A 23,648-nucleotide genomic window follows, 5' to 3' on the forward strand; every position below is an offset into this window, starting at 1 on the left:
CCTGTAAACTCCTGTGACTAATCGGAAACTCTCCCAGTGCTATGCCTGCCCTTACTCACCCAACCCACCTCTTATTACTCCCTATTACTCTTATTAGTTGTACCTCAAACACCTTGAGCTTTCTCCACTCTTGAAGTATTTGCTCCTGCAATTACTTAACTGATTGCTCTCTGTAACTCCTCTTTCCAGCTAGGTTGTAAACTCCATCCAGAGAGAAAAGGTCACCCTAAATTTCCATTTGTGTCTTCTCCTACTTTTAGGCAGTTGTTATGCATACATTTGGTGCTCAATACTTAAGAAATGCATACGTTTGGTGCTCAATACTTAAGAAATGAATAAATTCTGAAATGAATAAATTACCACTGACTCCAAACACATTTTCTTTTCTTTTCTTTTTTTTCTTTTTCTTTCTTTTTTTTTTTTTTTTACAGCTGGTACCTGCCTTAAATCCTGTGTATTCCCATGTCAATGCTTTTTAAACCTTTCCGACTGCATGCAACCAATAGGAAGAAATTCTTCTTATACTGTGACCTGGTATGCATGTGTGTGTGTGTGTCTGTACAAAAGTTTCACCAAACAATACATATTACACTGTGCAATACATTCTGATGTTTTCTGTTCTATTTTTAAAATATTGATTATGACATCCTAAATTGATTTCATTACTACTAATGGGTTATAATCTATAGTATAAAAATACTCTATGCTCCTTGGATTAATTAACATGAGGTATATCATATTGCTCTTGACAGGTGCTTTGAGAACAAAACACTGTTTTGAGTGTTCATTCTGTTCCTGACAGCCTCAGCTACAATTATGACCTTTACAATTATCTTGGGATCACTTCTTACCACATCCTACCATAGCATTTAGAATCAAGTTCTCTTCCCACTTCTATCTTTTGCAATTTAGGACACAGTTAAATAATAATGCACAAAGTATCCTCTAGATTTCTACTTCCTATGTTGTCTTGATAAATGTTGGTGGCATATAAATAACAATTTTGAGGCCTAATTTTAACCAGGCCACTTGCACATAAAAAGTAGTCATGCTACGTAGATATGGTCGTATTTTTTTTCTTTATATATCTTAAGAGCATGAGCTTTATTGCTTGACCATCTAGAATTCAAATCCCAGCGTTGCCACATTACTTGGGCTGAGCAAGTTATTTAACCTGAGCCTCCATTTCTGCATCCATACATTGGAAATAGTAATTTCAACTTCAGATGGTTGAGGGGGGTTAAATTAGACCATGCAAGTAGAGATTAGTACAGAGCCTGGGACACACAAGTGCTCCATGAATCATAGTAATATTTTATTACTATTAACAGTAAGTATACGTATCACAAACTTCCTTTTAGGGTCATAAAGCAAGGTTCAATCACAAGAGCAAAAGTGACACCACTTTGTTCTTTAAATATCTAGCTAATTTCTATAGTTGGGATTATTCATAATACAAATTCCAGTGCTGGTTTTACAGATCATAAATATCCCTAAGGAAAGGCCCTACTTGTGACACTAGATAATCATTAAATAATATGTAATGTTTATCGAAACTAAAAGATTATGTATATATGCAATAACTAGCCTGGTCATTTCCTCTCATTTGTTTTCTCTTAATTAAAAAAAAAATTGTTTTAACCACAAACACCTGTATGTCGGTGAAGTGTTCTTTAATTCAGCAAACATACTGCTGCACCCTATATATATATATTTATATATATCACTCAAGATGTATGTGGAGTTGCTTTTGATCAAATTAAGATCTGGCGCTTCATTTCAGCCTTCCAAGTCAAAGACTTGTTCTAGTTGCTTTTAGATTCCTCCTTTATTTATCCGCACCCTTATCTTACCTAGGTCTTGCTACTTCTAGGGTGTTTTTGATTGCAGGAGTTTGACAGTTAACCGTAAACAATTACCCTTCCATACAAAATATTGCCCCCCGCTTCTCTCCAGCCCCTCGCAACCTGTTCGATTTAACGCAGCAAACAGAGCATCTCGTGCATTCTCCTGGAAACGGAGGTCCAGACTGCACCAGGCACAGGGCAGTTGCAACCCTTCTCAAAATTAAAGGCAATGATTACGATTCCCCTAGTTCCAGCTCAGTGGTTTGCTTAAGAAGAGGGCTGCGTTATGCATCGAGAAAAAAAAAAAAAAAAAAAAAAAAAGACTTTGACAATCTAATTGAACCCGAACTGGAGACCTCTGGAAATTAACTTTCTATCACTACGGGCTCGAGGTTGTGCGTTTGGCGTATGCGTGTTGGAGGAAGCGGATACCAAAGAAGGCAGACAGCCACAGACCTGCAACAGGAGGTGGAAACGGAGGAGCCGGCCAGAAGCTGCAGACTCCGGCGACGCCCGATGTCACCCCTACCCCTAGAAGGAGGGGCCGGGGGAACCGCAGGCGGCAGCCGCTTCCCAGAAGCCGCACCTGGCCCAGCTCGCTGCCGGCCCCGCCCCCCCCTCCCTCCGGCTGCGCCCAGCCCCCGACCGCTGCCGCGCGCGCCAGGCCCCTCGGCCCGCGCCGCCCCCTTTCGTCACGTCCGGGGGCGGGGCCGGGCGCCGGGGGGCGGGCCCGGGTGGGGCCGGGGGCCGGCCCGGGCGGGGGGTGGGGTGGTGGCGGTGCTCCGGGTGACAACGGTCAATAATGAAGGTGGTTGCGGCGCGGCGGCAGGCTCAGCTGCGCCGGGCGGGGGCGGCGCCGGGGCCGCGCCTGTAGGACCTCGGGGCCGGCGCGGCGAGATGGGGACCCGGCGCGGGGAGTGAGGCGACGGCGGCGGCGGCGAGCGGAACTTCAGCCAGAGGGGCATTCCGGCTTCCCCCTCTGGCTCGTCGGCCTCCACCTGCAGCCCGTCGGCCCCCGCGTCCCGCGGGACCGGGACGGCGCCGGCGGGGGCATGTGGCGCTGGGTCCGGCAGCAGCTGGTAAGTGCCTCCTCTCCTCCCGGCCGTCCGCCGCCGCGCGGCCTCTCAGGCCCGGGCTGCGGGGAAGGGCCGGCGGCGCGGAGCCGCGAGGCCGGGGCGCGGGGAAGGGCGCGGGCGCCGGCTAGGCCGCGGCGGAGGCGGGCGCGGCGCCCGAGCCGGAGCCCGAGCGCCCCGCGCGCTCCCTCACGAGTCTCGGCGGCAGGCGGCTGCTTCCCGGCCCGCGCTTCTGCCTCTCGCGGCTCTCGCGGCTCTCGCGGCTCCTGGGCGCCGCGGCCGCCAGCGGGGTTCCGGAGCGGGCTCCGCGTCAGCCCTGAGGGAGCGGCGAGACCGGAGGCTCCTGCTTCCTGCCCCCAACAATTTGGGACACGTTGAGGGGAGGGGAGCGGAGGGGAGCGGAGGGGAGGGAGAGGACTTATCTCAGCTCCCACTTGTCACTGTTTTCTGTTAGGACGTCACGATTCGGTGTTGCGTTAGCTATCGAGGAGGGAGGAGACCGTATCGAGGGTACCTACTGGCCTCGAAAGAAATCTTACTCAAGACCTAGGTGAGGGGGGAGAGAAAATATTCCAACACCCCGTCTGCTTTCGGAAAAGCCGTGTACGAAAGTTATGAAAGACTTTGTATTTTTTTTTTTTCATACCTCGTCCTTACCCCACCCCCAAGTCAAACTTTAGGATCGTGAACCTCATTCCCACCACCACCAACCACCCCCCGCCGATCTCTCAAAGCAGTTTGAACCACACAGGTTTGGAACCGGTGGTTAACTTCTCAGTTTTCCTGGGACGTCTGGGAGAAAAAAAAAAAAAAACTTAGATTGACTGAAGGCATATTTAAAAAGCTCCACCTTTCTCAGAATTAATTCAGAGAGAGGAAAAAAAAAAATCTTTCCTGCCTCCTGGCAACTACAGCCCAGAAAATACAGCACCCAGGCGACAGTGACAGTAAGGACAGAAATTGTTCCTAGCTGAAGAAGCCTAACCTTATCTCTGTGATGAGGTCTTTTGCTGGTTGCTGCTTAATTTCTAAATTGCATCAACGCTTCTACAATTCAGTGTTTTCATGTGCTGCTTTAAAAGGCAATGCAGCAAAAAACGATTTTCGTGACACTGTGAAGATTTTGTGGCACTAAAGCAGATACCTCTTTTTTCCTGCTCTAGAACAGCACTTTAATGTTAAATCTGTTTCAGAGCCTTCTGTTAATTCATTTTTGCAAAGGGCACCACTCAAATAAAATAAAACAAATAAAACTGGAATTGTCTGCCACTCAAACCAGTTAGCTTCCTGTTTTTAGCTAATTGTAAATTCAGGTATCCCTTATATATGCCTTATTAGGAAACTAAGCTAATGATGTCATTATAACACCATGGCCTTGTTGCAATAAGCCATAGCACAACTTGGCTCTGGAAGTTAATCATTACAGGCCTGATCTCACGCCAGTCTTCATGTATAGAAGATTTATTCATCTGACGCTGTTTTTGTGTGGTAGGAACATCATTCTAAAGTGGTTTTCCTAAAGCTTTTCCTAGTAGATCAAGATACTGCTTCTGAGTGTTAGGTGTTTGTATTTCTGTTAACCTGAATAAAATCTCAGTTGTATAACCACTCTCATCTTCAAGACAGGCAACCTGGTAATGTTTTTAAAAATGGCTTCGAATGAACACAACTAAAAGCAAGGGCAGGAAGTTGTATGGTTAATTTACAAGACAACTGCCTTACTGTGTGATTAACAAGTTGAACAAGTTGCTGTGCATAAAAAATGCTATCTCTCACCTCACTGGTTTTACTTTTAAGTTATCAGATCTTCTAAGTATGTAATCAGATCTGTGCCAATGTAGGACTTTGTATCTCTGTTTAAGTTTGTACAGTCACTTAAATTATACATTATGGATACTGGATACACAGAGTGATGAAAGTATATTTTATTATCCCAGGCATAAACATCTATTTTAGTTACTACACCAGGAATTATTCAACTCAAAAGTCTAGTTTAGATTATACTTCCATTGGCTCAATGGATTGAATCACCATGTCTTTTAGCAATAAGTTCATTTTTAAAATTCAGGTAAGTGGGACAAATTTTGGGAAATTGTGAGGACAGGTTTGTTTTTTTTTTTTTTTAATTATAAACACTTTATTCATTATATGAATCCTGATTTTCAACAACTTAGGTTGTCTTGCCAGAAAGGTTTCTTGTCATTTTATTACAAAAATTATTCCTATGCTTTAGTAATTTCTAATTTAGGAAATCTTGGACTCCTTATCTCCACAAAGTATTTTCACTTCCTGACACACCGAGAAAACTCAGAAGGTTGATGTTTTCCCTTGGGGAAGTAGAGTGAATAGATTAGCATATCTTTTTCTTTCTTTCTTTCTTTTTTTTTTTGGTTCATCCTTTCTTTGTTTCGCTCATAGTGCTGGAGTTATTTTACACTAAAAAAATCCTAAGCAAAATTTCTTATGGTATTTTTCTGGTACAATTAGTATTTATAGTGTACTCATTTCTGACAGCATATTATGTATTAATCTCTTAGAGATGACAGCACCTTGATTATAATAGTGGTAATGCTATTAGCTACTCAGTGTATTCTAATATTTGGATTTGTAGGGTAACCGTTAACCACATTAGCTATTAAAATTAAAATTCAATTAATTAAAAATTTATGTTTATTATTAGCTACCATATTGGAAAGTTCGGAATAGAACATTTTCATTATCACAGAAAATTCTATTGGATAGTACTTCTTTAGATTTTTTTTTTTTTTTTTTTTTTTTACATTAGGCTCTGTAGTAGTTATGGGCTTGAACTCATGACCTGGAGATCAAGACCTGAGCTGACATCGAGTCGAATGTTTGGGATCCCTGGGTGGCTCAGCAGTTTAGCTCTTGCCTTTGTCCCAGGGCGTGATCCTGGAGTCCCTGGATCGATTCCCACATCAGGCTCCCAGCATGGAGCCTGCTTCTCCCTCCTCCTGTGTCTCTGCCTCTCTCTCTCTGTGTCTATCTCTATCATAAATAAATAAATAAATCTTTAAAAAAAAAAAAAAAGAGTCGGATGTTTAACCAACTAAGTCACCCAGGCACCATACTTCGTTAGACTTTTATTTATTTATTTTTTTAAAGATTTTATTTATTTATTCATGAGAGACACAGAGAGAGAGAGAGAGAGAGAGGTAGAGACAGAGGCAGAGAGAGAAGCAGGCTCCAGGCAGGGAGCCCGATGTGGGACTTGATCCTGGGACTCCAGGATCATGCCCTGGGCCAAAGGCAGGGGCCAAACCACTGAGCCCCCGGGATCCCTTCTTTAGAATTTTATTTTATTTTATTTTATTTTATTTTATTTTATTTTATTTTATTTTATTTTATTTTATTTTATTTTTAAAGATTTTATTTATTCACGATATACATCTATATAGAGAGAGAAAAAGAGAGGTAGAGACACAGGCAGAGGGAGAAGCAGGCTTCATGCAGGGAGCCTGATGTGGGACTCGATCCTAGGTCTTCAGGATCAGGCCCTGGGCCAAAGGCAGGCACTGAACCACTGAGCCACCCAGGGATCCCCTTCTTTAGACTTTTATTTTTATTTTATTTTTTTTTTCTTTAGACTTTTAAATGAAAGTTTTCACTGATACATATTTTAGTTGATGTGTAATATTTCCTTACAGGACAATGTAATGCTGTGCTTTTAAAGCACTGTGTGCAGACATTATAATGCTAAACACTGGGGATACAAATGTAAACCTTATTCATCTCTGTATGTTCAGTGTCTCACTGTGCTTGACATGGAGTAGACATTGAGTACACGTATGCTGAATAAATGAATAGGTAAGGAAAGAAAGAATGAATCTGTATTATTGCTTCTGTGTTTAGAGATAAAATAACAAAATTCAAGATTGACCACTCCAGATGAAAGCTACACAAGTACTGTGATTGTACAAAAATACAACTTGATCTTGTCGTACCAGGGTATTTCTTAAATTGTTTCGTAAAGTAATGCCTTCAGATTTGTATTGGCAGTAGAGAAAGGGCCGGTGAGATTGTCTTCTGATTCACTGAGAAAAATGGCAAGCTCTTAAACTAAACTTATTCAACTTTCTGTTCTCTCACACTTTTAATTCTTCCCTTTCTCCCTGTCACAAAGAAAGGTGTGACTGTCCTCTTTTCCAAACTAACCAGTCCACTTGTGCTCTTAACCCTGTTCTTTCATCCTGCTCTCCACATTCTCTTTAATTATCTATAGTGTGTTTACTTTTTCCTTCAACATGTGAACATGTTCATGCCTTCCTCTACTATTTTACTTTGTCCTGTACTTGTAACTTTCAAATTCTTTTCAGTTTTCTAGAAAATAGATCTGTCCTGTCTAGTACACTTGAAATGTGGCTAGTTTGAATCAAGATATTCACACAGGACTTCAACAATACAAAAAATAGTAAAATATCTCAATTTTTAATATTGATTACATGTTAAAATAATATTTAGGATATATTGGGTCAAGTAAAAGATTGCAATTAATTTTTCCTGTTTCTTTTTACTTTTTTTCTGTTTTTTAAAGATTTTATTTATTTGTTCATAAGAGACACAGCAAGAGAGAGGCAGGGACACAGGCAGAGGGAGAAGCAGGCTCCCTAAAAGCAGCCTGATGTGGGACTCGATCCCGGATCCCAGGATCATACCCTGAGCCGAAGGCAGAAGCTCAACCACTGAGCCACCCAGGCGACCCTCTTTTTACTTTTCTAATGTGATTACTAGAAATTTTAAGATTGTATATGTGGCTTGCATTTGTGACACATTATATATATTAGTACTGCTGTATAATATTAAAAGTGTGTTCGTGTTTCTGTATAGCATACAATATAAGCCTAGGTATCTCACTCGCTAGACTGTGAATATTCTAGGGCAGAGACATATCTTGTTCATCTTTATATCCCTTTTACTCAAGACAGCAGCTGACCCATTCATTGTATGTACCCACCCACCAAATGTTGGTTGAATAAATGAATGAGTATCCTATTTATTTCAGTGTCAGTTTAGAAGTACCTGTATTCTTTGTCTTTCTCTCAAGAGTAGGAAAAGGAGGCACAGGCCTGTGGTATTCTTATTTTGGTATAGCTAAGTAAGTTTTAATATCAGGAATTCATGTTTAAGAACCTAGATCTTTGCTTCTTTTATCTCTATCTTTAGATAAATATTTTTAGATACCCAGTTTTTCTTTTAATAGGGAAGTCAAGCATTAGAGGAACCCAAGTTTCACAGCAGCACAGAAGTAGGGAGGGACCTTGCTTCTTAGATTTTCCAAAAGAACCTTATGATTGCTATTATTGTCATTAAATATCCCTTCAATTCCTGCAGTCTGTTTTCAACATATCAGCCACAGTGATCTTGTTAAAAACACAAGTTAGATCATGTAATTCTTGCACTTAAAACCTTCTAAGGATTTGCATTCTTGCTCAGAGTAAAAACGTCTGTGCTTGAGCTGTATGGCTCTGTGCACCTTCCCCTCCTCCCCCCAAAACCACTTCTAATCTCCCATCACTCTTCTCTCACTTCACTTTATCCACCCTGGCAGCCTTGCAATTCATCAGAAGTGTTAGGGATACTTCAGTCTAAGGATCTTTGCCCTGGCTGTTACATCTGCGTGGAATGCCACTCTCCCCAACTCTCCCCATTCCCTTACCTGCTGGTTCCTTTACTCCCTTCAAGTCTTTATTCAATTGTTACTTATCCATGCATGAGGCCTTTTCTGGACATTTAGTGTAAAACAGTAACTTTTTCTCAGTACTTCCCTATCCACCTCCCCTGCTTTTTATTTCTCTAAAAGCACTTACTACTATTTAACATATTCTGTAATTTACTTGTGTCCTTTATCTCATGAAGGCAAAGATTTTTGTCTAGTTTTAGTTCCCCATATAACAAATTTTCTCTAAATTTTTCATTTATTTATTCATTCACTCGAATATTTTCTGAACATCTAATCTGTGATAACATGTTCCTAGGCTCTCAAACTACAAAATAAAGCAACCTTGCCCTACTCGGTCTTCTAGGAGTCTCTTCCTAAATGGATATTTGGATTGTTGTCATTTTTTCCTCTTACAAAAACTGTTGCAGTGGCCATTCTTATTTATAGTTTTTTTTTTTTTTTTTTTTTTAGGATTTTATTTATTTATTCATGAGAGACACAGAAAGGCAGAGACACAGGCAGAGGGAGATGCAGGCTTCATGCAGGGAGCCCGACGTGGGACTTGATCCCTGGTCTCCAGGATCAGGCCCTGGGCCAAAGACGGCGCTAAACTGCTGAGCCCCCCAGGCTGCCCAGTTTTTTTAATTGAAATACTTAGAAGTGGAATTGCTGGGTAATGGGGTGTGTACTTTACGATGATTACATGTATTGCCAAATTAGTTTCCAAAACGTGAGAGTTCCCCTTTCCCTACCTCCTTGGTCAACACTTTGTACTGTCAGACTTGAAGAAATTTACCAATCTGATGGATGTGAATTGTATTTTATTTTGTTCTAATTTAGTTTCCTGATTGCTAGTGAGAGTCAAGTGTCCTGTATTTCATTCATATGATTAGATTGCTCATTTTTCTTTGGATAGTTTGTCTTTTCCCTGTTAGTTCTTTCAGTAGTCTGTATTCTAATTCTTTGTTGTGGTTGTTGTAAATATTTTCTTCCAGTTTGTCCCTTGTATATATTTAAATTTGTTGATAGTATCTTTTTTGATAGAGAAATTTTAAATTTGTAGGTAAATTTGTTAGGACTAATGATTTTGTTTTTTATTAGTTATTTAGATATTCTTTTCATATACCAGGATCATAGAGCTTTTTTCCTAGTGTTTTCTTCAAATTGTCTTAAAACTTAGTTTTTTAACATTTAGGACTTTAGTATATCTGGAATTGATTTTTTTTCTATAGAATAAGGAATTTACTATATTCTCTCCCATATGGAAAGTTATTTGTCCTAGTGCTTTTTATTGAATGAGCTATCTTTTCACCACTAATGGATATTGTTTACTTTCTCTGTGATATTACCAGCATTCTCTCTCACATAGCGTGTTCTTTTCCTAGGTTCTGTATTCAGTTTCATTCACCTGTTGATCTGGTGCACCAATAATGCACTTTTTTATTAAGTTTTTAATTTTAATTTCCATTGTAGTTAACATACAGTGTTATTACTAGTTTCAGGTGTACAATATAGGGATTCAGCAATTTTATACATACTCAGTGCTCATCATGATAAGTATACTCTTAATCCCCTTCACTTATTTTACCCATCCTCCTACTCCACTCCCTCTGGTAACCATCAGTGTATTCTCTATAGTTAAGACTGTTTCTTAGTTAGGCTCTTTCTCATTATTTTCCCTTTGTTCATTTGTTTTGTTTCTTAAGTGAGATCATATGGTATTTGTCTTTCTATGACTGGCTTACTTTGCTTAACTTTATACTTGCTGATATTATACTTGCATTATACTTGTTGCAAATGCCAAGATTGCATTCTTTGTTAATGGTTGAGTGATTATTTTCCATTGTCTATATATAACACATCATCTTTTTAAAAATTTTTTAATTGGAGTTCAATTATAACACATCATCTTTACCCATTTATTTATCAACAGACACTTGGGCTGCTCCCATAATTTGCCTATTGTAAATAATGCTACTATAAACATAAGGGTGCATGTATCCCTATGAATTAGAGTTTTTGTATTTTTGGTGTGAATACCCAATAGTACAATTACTGGATCATAGGATAGTTCTATTTTTAATTTTTTGAGGAACCTCCATAATGTTTTCCATAGTGGGTGCACCAGTTGGCACTCCCACCAACAGTGCACAAGGGTTCCCATTTCTCCACATCCTCTGCAACACCTTTTGTTTCTTGTGTTTTTTATTTTAGTCATTCTGATAGGTGTGAGTTGATATCGCATTGTAGTTTTGATTTGCATTACCCTGACGACGAGTGATGTTAAGCATCTTTTCATGTATCTATTGACCATCTGTATTTCTTCTTTGGAGAAATATCTATTCATGTCTTCTGCCCATTTTTAATTGGATCATTAGTTTTATGGATGTTGAGTTATATAAGTTCTTTATATACTATAACCCTTTACCAGATAAGTCATTTGCAAATATCTTCTTCCATTCAGTAGGTGTCTTATTTTTGTTGATTGTTTCCTTCGCTGTGCAGAAGCTTTTCATTTTGATGTCTCAATGTTTATTTTTACTTTTATTTCCTCTACCTTTGGAGACATACCTAGAAAAAAGTTGTTACATCCCATGTTGGAGAAATTACTGCCTTTTCTGTCTTCTAGAATGTTTATAGTTTCAGGTGTCACAGTTAGGTCCTTAATCCATTTTGAACTTATCTCTGTATATGTTATAAGCCAGTGGTCCAGTTTCATTCTTTTGCACGTAGCCATCCAGTTTTCCCAACACCATTTGTTGAAGATGCTGTCTTTTCTCCATTGCAAATTTTTACTCCTTTGTTAAAAATTAATTGATCATATAAACATGGGTTTATTTCTGAGCTTTCTATTCCATTGATCTATGAGCCTATTTTTGTGCCAGTACAATATTTTTTTGATTACTACAGCTTTGTAGTGTAACTTGAAATCTGGAATTCAGATACCTCCAGCTTTGTTTTTCTTTTTTAAGATCGTTTTGGCTGTTGGAGTCTTCTGTGGATCCATACAAATTTTAGGATTATTTGTTCTAGTTTTGTGAAAAATGTTGTTGGTATTTTGATGGGAGTGTATTAAATCTGTAGATTGCTTTGGGTAGTATGGACATTTTGAGAATATTTGTCAAGTCCATTTGTCTTCCAGTCCTTGAGCATGGAGTATTTTTCTACTTCTTTGTGTTGTCTTAATATCTTTTATCAGTCTTTTACAGTTTTCAAAGTAGACTTTCACCTCTTTCCAAGGTAATTTATTATCTTCAACACAGTTGTGAATGGGATTACTTCCTTAATTTCTCTTCATTATTAGTGCATAAAAATGCCACGAATTTCTATACGTTGATTTTGTGTCCTGTGACCTTAGTTAAGAATTCATTTATCAGTTCTAGTACTCTTTTGGTGGACTCTTTAGGGTTTTCCTTATATAATATAATGTCTTCTGCAAATAGTGAAAGTTTTACTTTCTCTTTACCAATTTGGATGCCTTTTATTCCTTCCTCTTGTCTGATTGCTGTGGCTTGGACTTCCAGTACTATCTGAAATTCAATACTATGTTAAATAACAGGGCTGAGTGTAGACATCCTGTCTTGTTCCTGATTCTAGGGAAAACATTCTCATTTTTTCCCCACTGAATATGATGTTAGCTGTGGGGTTTATATATATATACTTTGTCGTGTTCAAGTATGTTCCCTTTAATCTTACTTTGTTACGGGTTTTTACCGGGAATGGATGTTGTACTTTGTCAAATGCTTTTTCTGTATCTCTTGAAATGATCATATGATTTTTTTCCCTTCTTTGATTGATGTGATATAGCACATTGATTTTTGAATTTTGGATCACACTTGCATCCCAGGGATAAGTTCCACTGATTTTGATGAATAATTTTTTAATGTATCATCGGATTTGGTTTGCTAATAGTTTGTTGAGGATTTTTGCATCTATGTTCATCAGAGATATTGGCCTGTAGTTCTCTCTTTCTGTACTGTCTTTATCTGGTTTTGGTATCAGAGTAATGCTGGCTTCATAGAATGAATTAGGAACTTTTTCTTCTTCTGTTTTTTGGACTAGTTTGAGAATAGGTGTTATCTCCTCCTTAAATATTTGTTGGAATTCACCTGTGAAACCATCTGCTCCATCTGTTTATTGGGAGTTTTTTTTATTATTGATTCAATTTCACTGCTGGTAATAGGTCTGTTCAAATTTTCTCTCTCTTCCTGATTCAATTTTATGAGGTTATATGTTTCTAGGGGATTTATCCATTTCTTCTATGTTGTCCAATTTGTTGGCATATAATTTTTTAAAATATTCTGTTATAAAATCTTGTATTTGTATTTCTATGGTGTCAGTTGTTATTTCTCCCCTTTCCTTTCTATGTATTGTGTTCTCTCTCTCTCTCTCTCTCCTCTCTCTCTTTTTGATGAGTCTGGTTAAAGGTTTATCAATGTTTTGATCCTTTCAGAGAACTAGCTCCTGATTTTGTTGATCTGTTTTATTTTTATTATTATTTTTTTTAAGTTTTAATTTCATTTATTTCTGCTTTAATCTTTATTATTTCTTTCCTTCTGGTAGTTTTGGGTTTTGTTTGTTTTGGAATCTTTAGGTGTAAAGTTAGGTTATATATTTGGGATTTTTCTTGCTTCTTTATGTAGGCCTGTTATTGCTAGAAACTTCTCTCTTAGATAGCTTTTGCTGCATCCCAAAGATTTTGGGCCATTGTGTTTTTATTTTCATTTGTCTCCATGTATTTTTTTATTTCCTCTGACTTCTTGGTTGACCCATTCATTGTTTAGTAGCATGTTATTTAACCTCCATTTATTTGTGTGCTTTCTAGGTTTTTTCTTCTGGTTGATTTCTAGTTTCATAGCATTATGGTCAGAAAAGATGTATGGTATGGCTTTGATCTTTTTAAATTTGTTTAGACTTGTTCTGTGGCCTAATATGTGATCTATTCTGGAGAATGTTCCATGTGCACTTGAAAAGAATGTGTATTCAGAACAACATATTGTTCTGAATATATCTGTTAGATCCATCTGATATAATGTGTCATTCAAAGCCAACAAGTTTCCTGGTTGATTTTGTTTTGATCATCTATCCATTTATGTAAGTGGGGTGTTACGCAGTGTCTTAATTATAATATTTTTATAAGTCTTGACATCTGGCTGAGCAGTCCTTTTTTTTCTTTCAGAATTGCATTAATCTTTACTCTTCCATATGCTATTTATAATCAGATTGTCCAATTCTGTGGAGAATCTGTCTAGGATTTTGACTGGCTTTGTATTGAATTTGATAAATTCCTTTTCATATTTTTCTTCTAGATGAAGTAGAAGCTATGGATTGTATTTTATTATTTTCTACCTATGCCTGTATATTGAGTATCTCTATCCACCTACAAATAATATAGGGATTTGAGTTTTAACTCCAGTATTTCTTCTCTCACCTTCCACAATACTATTATGTAATAGTTTAATTCTCTTTTTTTCCCTTTTACCAGCTTTGTTAAAACTTAACTCACATACCATACAGTTTACCCATTTAAGTATTCAGTTTTTTTTAGTATACTCATAGAATTGTGCAGCCACCACCACATTTCATTGTTAGAACATTTTTATACCCCCTAAAAGAAACTCTCTGCCAACCAACTTACACTTTCCATTCCCCTAGACTTCTAGTCTCCAGCCCTAATCAATCACTAATCTACTTTCCACCTCTTATCAGTTTGCCTACTGTGGACATTTCATGGAAATGGCATCATATAGTATTTGGCATCATATAGTATTTGGTATTTTGTGACTGTTTTCTAGCATAATATTTCACCTAGCATAATGTTTTCAAGGTTCAACCATGTCATAGCATGTATCAGTAGTTCATTCCTTTTTATTGTCAAATAATAATCCATTATATGGATATACTACGTTTTGTTTATATGTTCATCAGTTAGTGAACATTTAGTTTGTTTCCATCTTTTGACTATTGCATAGAACACTGCTTTGACCACTGATGTACAAGTCTTTGTGTCCATGTATATTTTCATTTCTCTTGACTGTATACCTAAAGAGTAGAATTATTGGGTCATATGGTAACTCCGTCTTTAACTTTGTGAAGAATTGCCAAACTGTTTTTCAGAGTGGCTGCACCATTTTACGTTCCTACCAGCAATGTATAAGGGTTCCAGTGTCTTATATCCTTGTCAACACTTAGTTTTGTCTGTCTTTTTAATTATAGTTATCCTGGTGGGAATGAACATCATTGTGGTTTGGTTTAAATTTTGCTAATAACTAATGATCTCAAACATCTTTACATGTCCATATTAGCCTTTTCTGGAAAAATGCCTATTCAGATCTTTTTGTCCACTAAAAAAATTTTTTTAATGAGTTGTAAGAATTTTTTGTATTATGGATACATGATCCTTTGTAGATATATGACTTGCAAATATTTTTTTTCCCATAATGTATGTCCTAGTTCTTCTTCTCAAAACATTTTCTAAATTTTTGGCAGTTACTCATTTTTCTACAAAGATTTAGTGATTTCTTTTACTCACCATTGTTTATTGCATAGTACCTCATCTCCCTGTGTTTACTTTTATTTTTAATAAGATAGATCTTTTAGTAATTTTTTTTCTTTTAGTAATTTTTAAGCAAGGGTTTAGAAGGGTGATCTGTTTTAGTTTTAATGTCTTTATTTTGTAGTCACTATTGAACACTAATTAGGTAGATAAGAATTCTAGATTTACATGTACTTTCACTCAACATATTGAAGATACTACTTATTCCATTCCTTTCGACATTTATAAATGCTGGTACAATATATGTTTTTAACCTAATTGTCATTACTGTTGGTAATCAGTGTCACATTGATTTTAAGATTCTCTCTTTGTCCTTGATATTTTGCAATTTTATTTTGCTATATCTATCATTTTTTTTTCATGCTTTTCCTGCTCTGCACTTGTGTCTACTTTCAGTCTCAAGGCTTATATTACTATGACTCAGAAAAATTTTCAGCCTGTTTTCTTCCTTTAACTATTGCTTCTCAACCTGAGTTTTTCTCAGTCTAAGAACTCTTACTTGATACTAACCTGTCTTCTGTGTCTTTTAACTTCTTTTTCATATTTTTCATGTATTTTCTCTGTGCTGCTTTCACTTTAAATTCCTTAGTTCTAGCTTCCAGTTCACTAATTCTCTCGCCTGTGTCCCGTCGAGAGTTCATCCTGTCCTCAGATATTTAATCTAAATGATTGGTTTTTATTTCCAGAATTTATTGGACCTCTTTCAATTTCATCTGTTCTTGATGCATATCTGCTTGATTTTTCTCAGAATATTTTCTTTTTTTTTAAAAAAAATAGATATTATCTCTTTGGAGGTTTTATACATATTTAAAGGTACAAAGCTCTTTTCAACTTCCTTTCAATTGAACCTGACTCTAGGACCCAGGTACAAAGGGGTGCTATTAATCCATATCATGCCATAGGAGCTGAACTTCAAGCTGCCTATTTCCAGATACAGAATCCCAAAGGCTCAGCCCCTGAGTATAGAAATGGTTGTCTTATTTTAACCCTAGCTACATCTTCTTAATTAAAGAAAAGAAAAGTATTTTATCCATGTTTACTTTGTGAGGAAAAGGGAAGAGCTCAAAGTGTGGACTTTCCCAAGGTCAATAGCTAATAAATACCAGCGGCAAGACCTGAACCCAGAGAGTTTTTCCAGGGTGTTTAGCAGTGTAGAAGAATGTTAACAACAGCAGCAGTTTTCTCTGTATTTCTCATTCCCAATCCTGCCATCTTAAATCTGTTCAATGGTGAGGCAAGGCTAGAAAAGGAGTTAAGGGAAGGTGGCTGGGGTACTCTGGAGTGACACGTTGTAGAGGAAAAGGAGAGATGTGATCAAGAGTTCCTGTAGTCATTCAGCAATGGCCATTCATAAGTTGACTTAATATTTTAAGTACCATAAAAAGTTAGGATTTGCATGTACCTGAATGTATAGCTTCTCCTGAAAATGTTATCTACCATAAATGCAATACCTATAAATCGGTTTTGAGCAACATGGCAAATTTTTTTGAGAGTTTTTCAAGTTTTTAATTTCCTTTTTGTCTTGAACCTTAGGAACTCAAAAAATTATTTTGAAGTTTGACAAATTTGTTGTGTTAAAACAGAAATTGGAATTGCTGAAAAAATATGTTATCCGTTTTAATAAAAGTTAATAAACTTTTATTACATCTGTAATGGAATTGTGCTATATACATTTAACTCTTCAGAAGGATGTATTTGATCATTTTCTATAGAGAAAAAAGTGAGTCAGTCATCTAATGAGTTAACTGCTATTTCAGTCAAAATTTTACTCATTTTACTTGATATTTTGTTTCTCTTTTTTTGTGCTTATTAAGAGGCCTTAGTTTTTCTAAATGAAATTTTATCCAGAACAGAGGCCCTGACTTCTATTTTGGTGTTTCACTATACCAAGCATAGTACCTAGTATATAGTCAATGCTCGTAATATTTATAAATTGAATTTTTAAAAATTAAATTACAGGATAATATAATAATGATATGCTAAGTAGTTTGGTATCTCAGAATATTCGGATATTTTACCAAAATTTGGTTCAGTGCCTCATATAGTATCAAGCACATTTTTCCCAATGAAAACATGTATAATATATTGGTATTCTAAGATTTTGCTTTGAAGAATTCTTTGTGATAAGTGCAGTTGGCAGATAACGTTTAAGTAGTATATAGTCAGTTCAGATCTTAATCATCTGTTACCTAGGAAATTGTTTCTTTGCTCTTGCACCTCCCGGACTACAAAGGAAATATAGATATTGTTGCTTATCTCAGTTCTCCACTGTGCTCTTTAATATACAAATTTGAAAAATGCTAACAAAGATGTGAAGGTGTACTTGACTCTTTACTACTGAAATACAGGGAAGTGATTCTCTAACGTGTGTTTTCCTATTGAAATTTAAACGTAAAGGCATTGGCCTCAAAGTAGATATGCAGGAGACCCTCTGACTTTGTGGCTCTCTTTATGTAACCTTTTTTTTTAGAAAAATATTTATTTATTTATTTATTTATTTATTTATTTATTTATTTTTTAATTTTTATTTATTTATTTATGATAGTCACAGAGAGAGAGAGAGAGGCAGAGACATAGGCAGAGGGAGAAGCAGGCTCCATGCACCGGGAGCCCGACGTGGGATTCGATCCCGGGTCTCCAGGATCACGCCCTGGGCCAAAGGCAGGCGCCAAACCACTGCGCCACCCAGGGATCCCAGAAAAATATTTATTTATTCATGAGAATACACAAAGAGGAGAGAGAGAGAGAGGCAGAGACACAGGCAGAGAGAGAAGCAGGCCCCATGCAGGGAGCCGGATGTGGGACTCGATTCCGGGTCTCCAGGATCACGCCCTAGGCTGTAGGCGGCGCTAAACCGCTGAGCCACCGGGGCTGCCCTATTTATGTAACTTTAAAGGAAATTGGTGCAGTACCCACCTGCCAGTGTTGATCAGCTCTTTTTCCAGCACATATTTGCAGAATTTGAAAAAAAATAAACTTAGGAATTTATTAGGAGGAGTCAGTGAAAGTAAAAATTCTTAAGTAATCAAAGATGCTTTTAACAATCTTGAAATGTCTCCTAGGTCATGCGTTTCCTAATGATGATGTTTCCTGTAAATTGAGATAAAATTGCCAATGATCTATGCAAAATGAGAAAAACTAGGCCAGTGTTGTGTATCTATGGCTGTGGTGTGTGTGTGTGTGTGTGTGTTTGCTTGCTTGCTAAAATTTATAGATGTACTTGTTTTTGAAGACTTGTATTTTTCTTTTAAAAAATAAATCTTTTAATCTTAGAATAGTTTCAGATTTACAGAAAAGTTGCAAAGGTAATACTGAGAATTCCTGTAGATTTCCTTCACCCAGTTTCTCTCTCTTTTTTTACAGTAAGATTTTATTTATTTCAGAGACAAACACACATACACACACCATGTGCGAGAGCCTGTGAGCCCAGGCAGGGGCAGAGAAGCCGACTCCCCGCTGAATATCAAATCAAGCCTGACAGACACAGGGCTTGATCTCAAGGAGTCTGAGATCATGACCTGAGCCAAAATCAAGAGCAGGATGCCCAACTGATTGAGCTTCATAAGTGCCCCACACTTAATTTCTCTTACTGTTAACATCTTATATTACTAGGCTACAGTTATACTAATGAGCCAATACATTACTATTAAACTCCATACTTTATTCAGATGTTGTTAGTTTTTCTTTCTTTTATTTTAAAAGATTTTATTTATTCATGTGAGACATAAAGAGGCAGAGGGAGAAGCAGTCTCCCGCAGGGAGCCTGATACTGGACCCTGGGATCACTACCTGAGCTGGAGGTAGACGCTCAACCACTGAACCACCCGGTCGTCCCAGATATTGTTAGTTTGTCACTAATATTCTTTTTTTTTTGCTTCAAAATCCCATCTGGGATAACCTATTACACTTACCAATTCCTTGATCCTTCAGTAATTTTTTCTATAACTTTTCTGCCTCTTTATCAAATCTTTCATTTCAACCCTGAATGAATATATGATTCTTTTAAACTAAAAAAGTTTTTTTTCATTTGATCCAGCTATCGTTAATTACTATCCCCCACTTCCCCACTCTTCTCTTCACCCCCATTCAATCAATCCATTGTAGCCCTTTTAACTTTATTCAAACTATGTTGACAGAAGCCACCAATGATTTCCTAATTATTAAATTCAGCATTCTTTTTTTTTCCTGTTCTCATCTCTCTTTACAGCATATGAAATAATACCTTTTTGCAACTTCTTCCTGTGTTTCTGCCATACCAGTTCTCTGTTTTCCTTCCTGCCTGGTGCTCTTTCTCCTTTGCTTATTCCTTCTCTCCCACGTGTATCTTAAGTAATAGCCTTAAGAATTCCATCTCTTGTCCTTATTCTCTTCTTCCTCTGTACACTCATAATAGGCAGTCTTATACATTTTTTTAAATTTTAACTGTCATTATTATGCTTGTTGGGTTCCAATCTCAAGTCCAACTCTCTTTCCTGATATCTAAACAAAAATATCCAATTGCTTTCTACATATTTATGTAGGGTGTCCCACATTGAAATCAGAAAATAATTGTATTCTGATGTTAAATACGAGTGTGGAAATAGGAAATTAGGTGATATCTAAGGTAAATAAGGCCTAAATCACTAACATTTTATCAGCTCCAAGTGGGTGGGGACTTAGTCATCTATTTTTATCATCAGTGGTCCTTAACTTATTGCAGAGCACATAGAAAGTGTTCAGTAAATACTCTGAATGCTAAAGTAAATTCTTTTCATTACATGTAGAAGTCAAGAATTGCAGATCAGTACAATTTTAATATGCAGGGTAAATGAACTGCTTGCTTCCTTGAAGAACAGAAAATAGGCTAAAATAGTCTATACTGTTTTTTCAAAAATACGTTCTTAGAATTATGTCATTTTGACCCAGTGTTGCTAAATAATAATTTCTCTGCTTAAAGTTTAATTTTTAAATTTTTGGAGCAATAGTTTTAAAATTTGCTGGGTCCTATTTGTTTAACCTTGTATAGACATGTTTTATTTTCTTCGGAAACGGGTTTCTTAGGTTCTCAGCATATAAGATTAACAAGACAATTACCATTTTTCCACCCTGCTGTTTTCTTTTTATTTCAATTCTTGTCTAAATAGCTAAATAGGATTCACTTAGCATCTCTATTTCTTAACTTCAATATATTTTTGTTATTGTTTATAATTTTTTACTTAATACGTTATCCTGTTAAAATCTGTACTTGGTAATCTTTGTTGTGGCTTCCTGGTATGAATACTGGCTATACTGTACTGCTCTGGTGAAAGTTGCAGCTTCTAACTTGAGGGATTCTGTTATAGACTCAAAACAGCGAATACTTGTAACTTATATTTTGGTCTTCCTAGTACCTAGTTGCTTTTCTACCCTATCAGACCCTAACAGGTATTTTATAAATGCTTCATCCCTTCTTCTCCTGTGATAAAATTTAAATATATAACCTGACTACACTAATAACTTCTTTTAAAAATCAACATCAAAACTGAAGTTGTTATATGAAGGAAAAACAAAGAAATACTTATATTAAATAATATCTATTTCAGCATGTAAATGTGCAGTCATCATTTCAGTAGACATAATAATCAGTTGTTATAATCATTGTGAATCCATGGCCACTAATGCAGACTGCTGAAAATATAGTGTAAAGACATTACCTTGGAGATACTGTGGATTCAGTTCTAGAGCACCACACACAAGTGATATATCACAATAGAGTCAAATGAAGTTTTTGGTTTTGTAGTGCATATAAGGTAAAACTTACGTTTGTACTAGACTGTATTCTATCAAGTGTACAACAGTTTTATATCTATAAGAGCTATGTATCTCAACTTAAAAATAGTTTATTGCTAAAAATGCTAAACATTATCTCAGCTTTCAGCAAGTCATACTCTTTTTGCTGGTGGAAGGTCTTACCTGAATGTTAATGGATACTGACTATGAAGGTGATGGTTTGTTAAAAGTTAGGGTGGCTGCACCAATTCTTGCCTAAATAACTAAGTAGGATTCACCCTGTGTCTCTATTCTTTGACTTTGTTATGCTTTTTCATGTTGTTTAGAATTTTGTGGCTGTGCTTGATAATTTTTAAATATTAAACTTTAGATATACTGTGTAAAAAAATAATGTTTTTTGATTGACTACACGTCTCCAGCCTAAGAGTTATAACTCCTTGCTTTTGATATTCTAAGGATCTATAAGCCATCTTCATTGCTCCTGCTGTGTATGATTGTGATGGGAGGAGGAGAAGGCTCAGAAGTATTTGAGAAACTTGGGTAGAAATTTCTTTTTAGGGGCACCTGGATGGCTCTGTTGGTTAAGTGTCTGACTCTTGATATCTGCCCAGATCATGATCTCAGGGTATTAAGATTCTCTCTCTCCCCCTCTGCCCCTCCCTGACCCCCGCTTGCGTGTGTTCATGTGTGCACATGTGTGCACGTGCGCAGGCTCTTTCTCTTCACTTAAAAAAAAAAAAAAAGTAATTTATTTTTACCCATCTGTCTCTAATTTGAATATCACAGAAGATTTACCAGTTTCACTCTTTGTGCAGTGTTCAACCTGATAAAACAACAACAAAAAATCAAATTTAGGGTTTTTAGTCTATGATTTTAAAATTTGTTTGAAACTAAGACAGCCTCACACATTTATTTTTTATCATGACCCTGTTGCCATACATAGAAATCACCAGTCTAACAAAAGACATTCAAAATTATAATGGTTGAATTATATCCAAATAGGATTCTTCAAATCCATCAGAGAATTTCAAATGGATGAAATTGAATTTTTTTTGAAATTGGTATTTTTAATTGTGGTTTTATATATATATATGTGTATATATATATATATATATATATTTTTTTTTACCATTAAACCCATTTTTAAGTCCACAGTTTTGTAGCATTAAGTACATTCACATTATTATGCAGCCATCATCACCATCCATGTCCTGAACTTTTTCATCTTCCCAGACTGAAACTCCATAACCATTGAACACATACTCCCTATTCCTCCAGTCACTAAACACCTGGCAAACTGAATTTGGCTATTTCTTATAAAAGACGAATCATATGGGGTCCCTGGGTGTCTCAGTAGGTTAAGTGACTCTTGATTTTGACTCGAGTGATGGGATTGAGCCCTGCTTTGGGCTCCCTGCTAAGCAGGGATCTCTTTCCTCTCTCTCTCTCTCTCTCTGCCCTTTTCCCTACTTGTGCATGTGCTTGCACTCTCTCTTTCTCTCAAATGTATGGTGAAAAAAATAAATAAAGGAATCGTACAATATTTTTCTTTCATGACAGGCTTATTTCACTTAGCATAATGTCTTTCAGGTATATCCGTGTTGTACATTGTGCCAGAATTTCCTTTTTTAAGGCTGAATGATAGCTCATTGCATGTATATGCCATATTTTTATCCATTCATCTGTTGATGAATGCTTGTGTTGCTTTCATCTTTTGGCTATTGTGAATAATACTGCCTTGAACATAGGTGTATAAATATCTGTTCAAGTCTTCGCTTTCGTGTCTTTTGAGTATGTACCCAGAAGTGGAATTTATGGATCATATGATTATTCTGTGTTTACTCTTTTTGAAGAGTCTCCATATTTCCACAGAGGCTCTACCACTTTACATTTCTACTGCATTGGCGGTGCATAAGGATTCCAATTTCTCCACATCCTTGCAGTACTACTTGTTTTCTGTTTTTGTTTTGTTTTTTTATGTTTTTCTGATAATAGCCATTCTAATGGGTGATAGGTGAATCTCATTGTGGTTGTGATTTGCATTTCCCTAGTAGAAGTTGGTTTCTTTGACATCCAGAAATTAACCCCAGCCAACTGTAAAGCTATAATAAATGGCTTTGATGAAAGCAATATAAATCTAGGAACAGCAGAGTGAAAAGCTTATTAGCCTCTCTTTTACTAGTAATGGTGGATTTCACTCTACAAAATCACTTTTAAAGTTTTTCATTTTTCATTTAAATTCAATTTGGTAGAAAAGTTATTGTTAAAGATATTTAAAAATTAAACTTGGAACCTCAAAACTAGAGAATTTCGCTCATTCAATAAATATTTGTTAATTAATTGGCACATTCTGCTTTTAAGAATCTTTTGGTCTGGAGGAGGAGATTGATATAAAGGCAAACAATTACTAGTCCATGTAATAAAATCCATAATGAGACTGTGTAAAAGGTTTGGTGGGCATAATAAATAACAAGTGTCTCCCTTTGTTCCTGGGGAAAAAGGAGTGCCAGGTAAAGCTCCACTGAGAAGGAAACTCTTAAGCTGAAACTTGAAGGATAAATAGGGTTTTTCTGGAGATGTATGTTGGAATGGAAATCAAGTTTGGGAAGGAATATCCTAACCTCTCAAAGAGGAGCTTCCTGTAGTAAAGCATTGACAGATGATTTAAGAATTTTAGACTCCAGGATTACTCCAAATTTTATATTTTATAGTTAGAAAGCCAGTCCTAACCACCCTTACAGTAA

The 23,648-nt window shown here is 36.8% G+C and overlaps 1 protein-coding gene across 4 annotated transcripts in view; it reads left to right on the top strand.

Moving 5' to 3' along the window:
* The first annotated feature begins 2,668 nt into the window (after positions 1 to 2,668).
* ATP11B (ATPase phospholipid transporting 11B (putative)) overlaps positions 2,669 to 23,648 on the top strand; it is a 114,972-nt gene continuing 93,992 nt past the window's right edge. For 2 of the 4 annotated variants that reach the window (XR_005383786.1, XM_038583474.1), the window contains exon 1: positions 2,735 to 2,926. Coding sequence is in view for 3 of the 4 variants with exons in the window: in XM_038583474.1 (XP_038439402.1) it covers positions 2,900 to 2,926 (27 nt within the window). In the remaining variant the exon portion in view is untranslated. Of the gene's footprint in view, positions 2,927 to 23,648 lie in introns of all 4 variants that reach the window. The other 2 variants (XM_038583477.1, XM_038583475.1) reach the window with 2 other exon arrangements.

Source organism: Canis lupus, chromosome 34 (genome assembly GCF_011100685.1).
Source record: "Canis lupus familiaris isolate Mischka breed German Shepherd chromosome 34, alternate assembly UU_Cfam_GSD_1.0, whole genome shotgun sequence".
NCBI classification, from domain to species: Eukaryota; Metazoa; Chordata; class Mammalia; order Carnivora; family Canidae; genus Canis; species Canis lupus.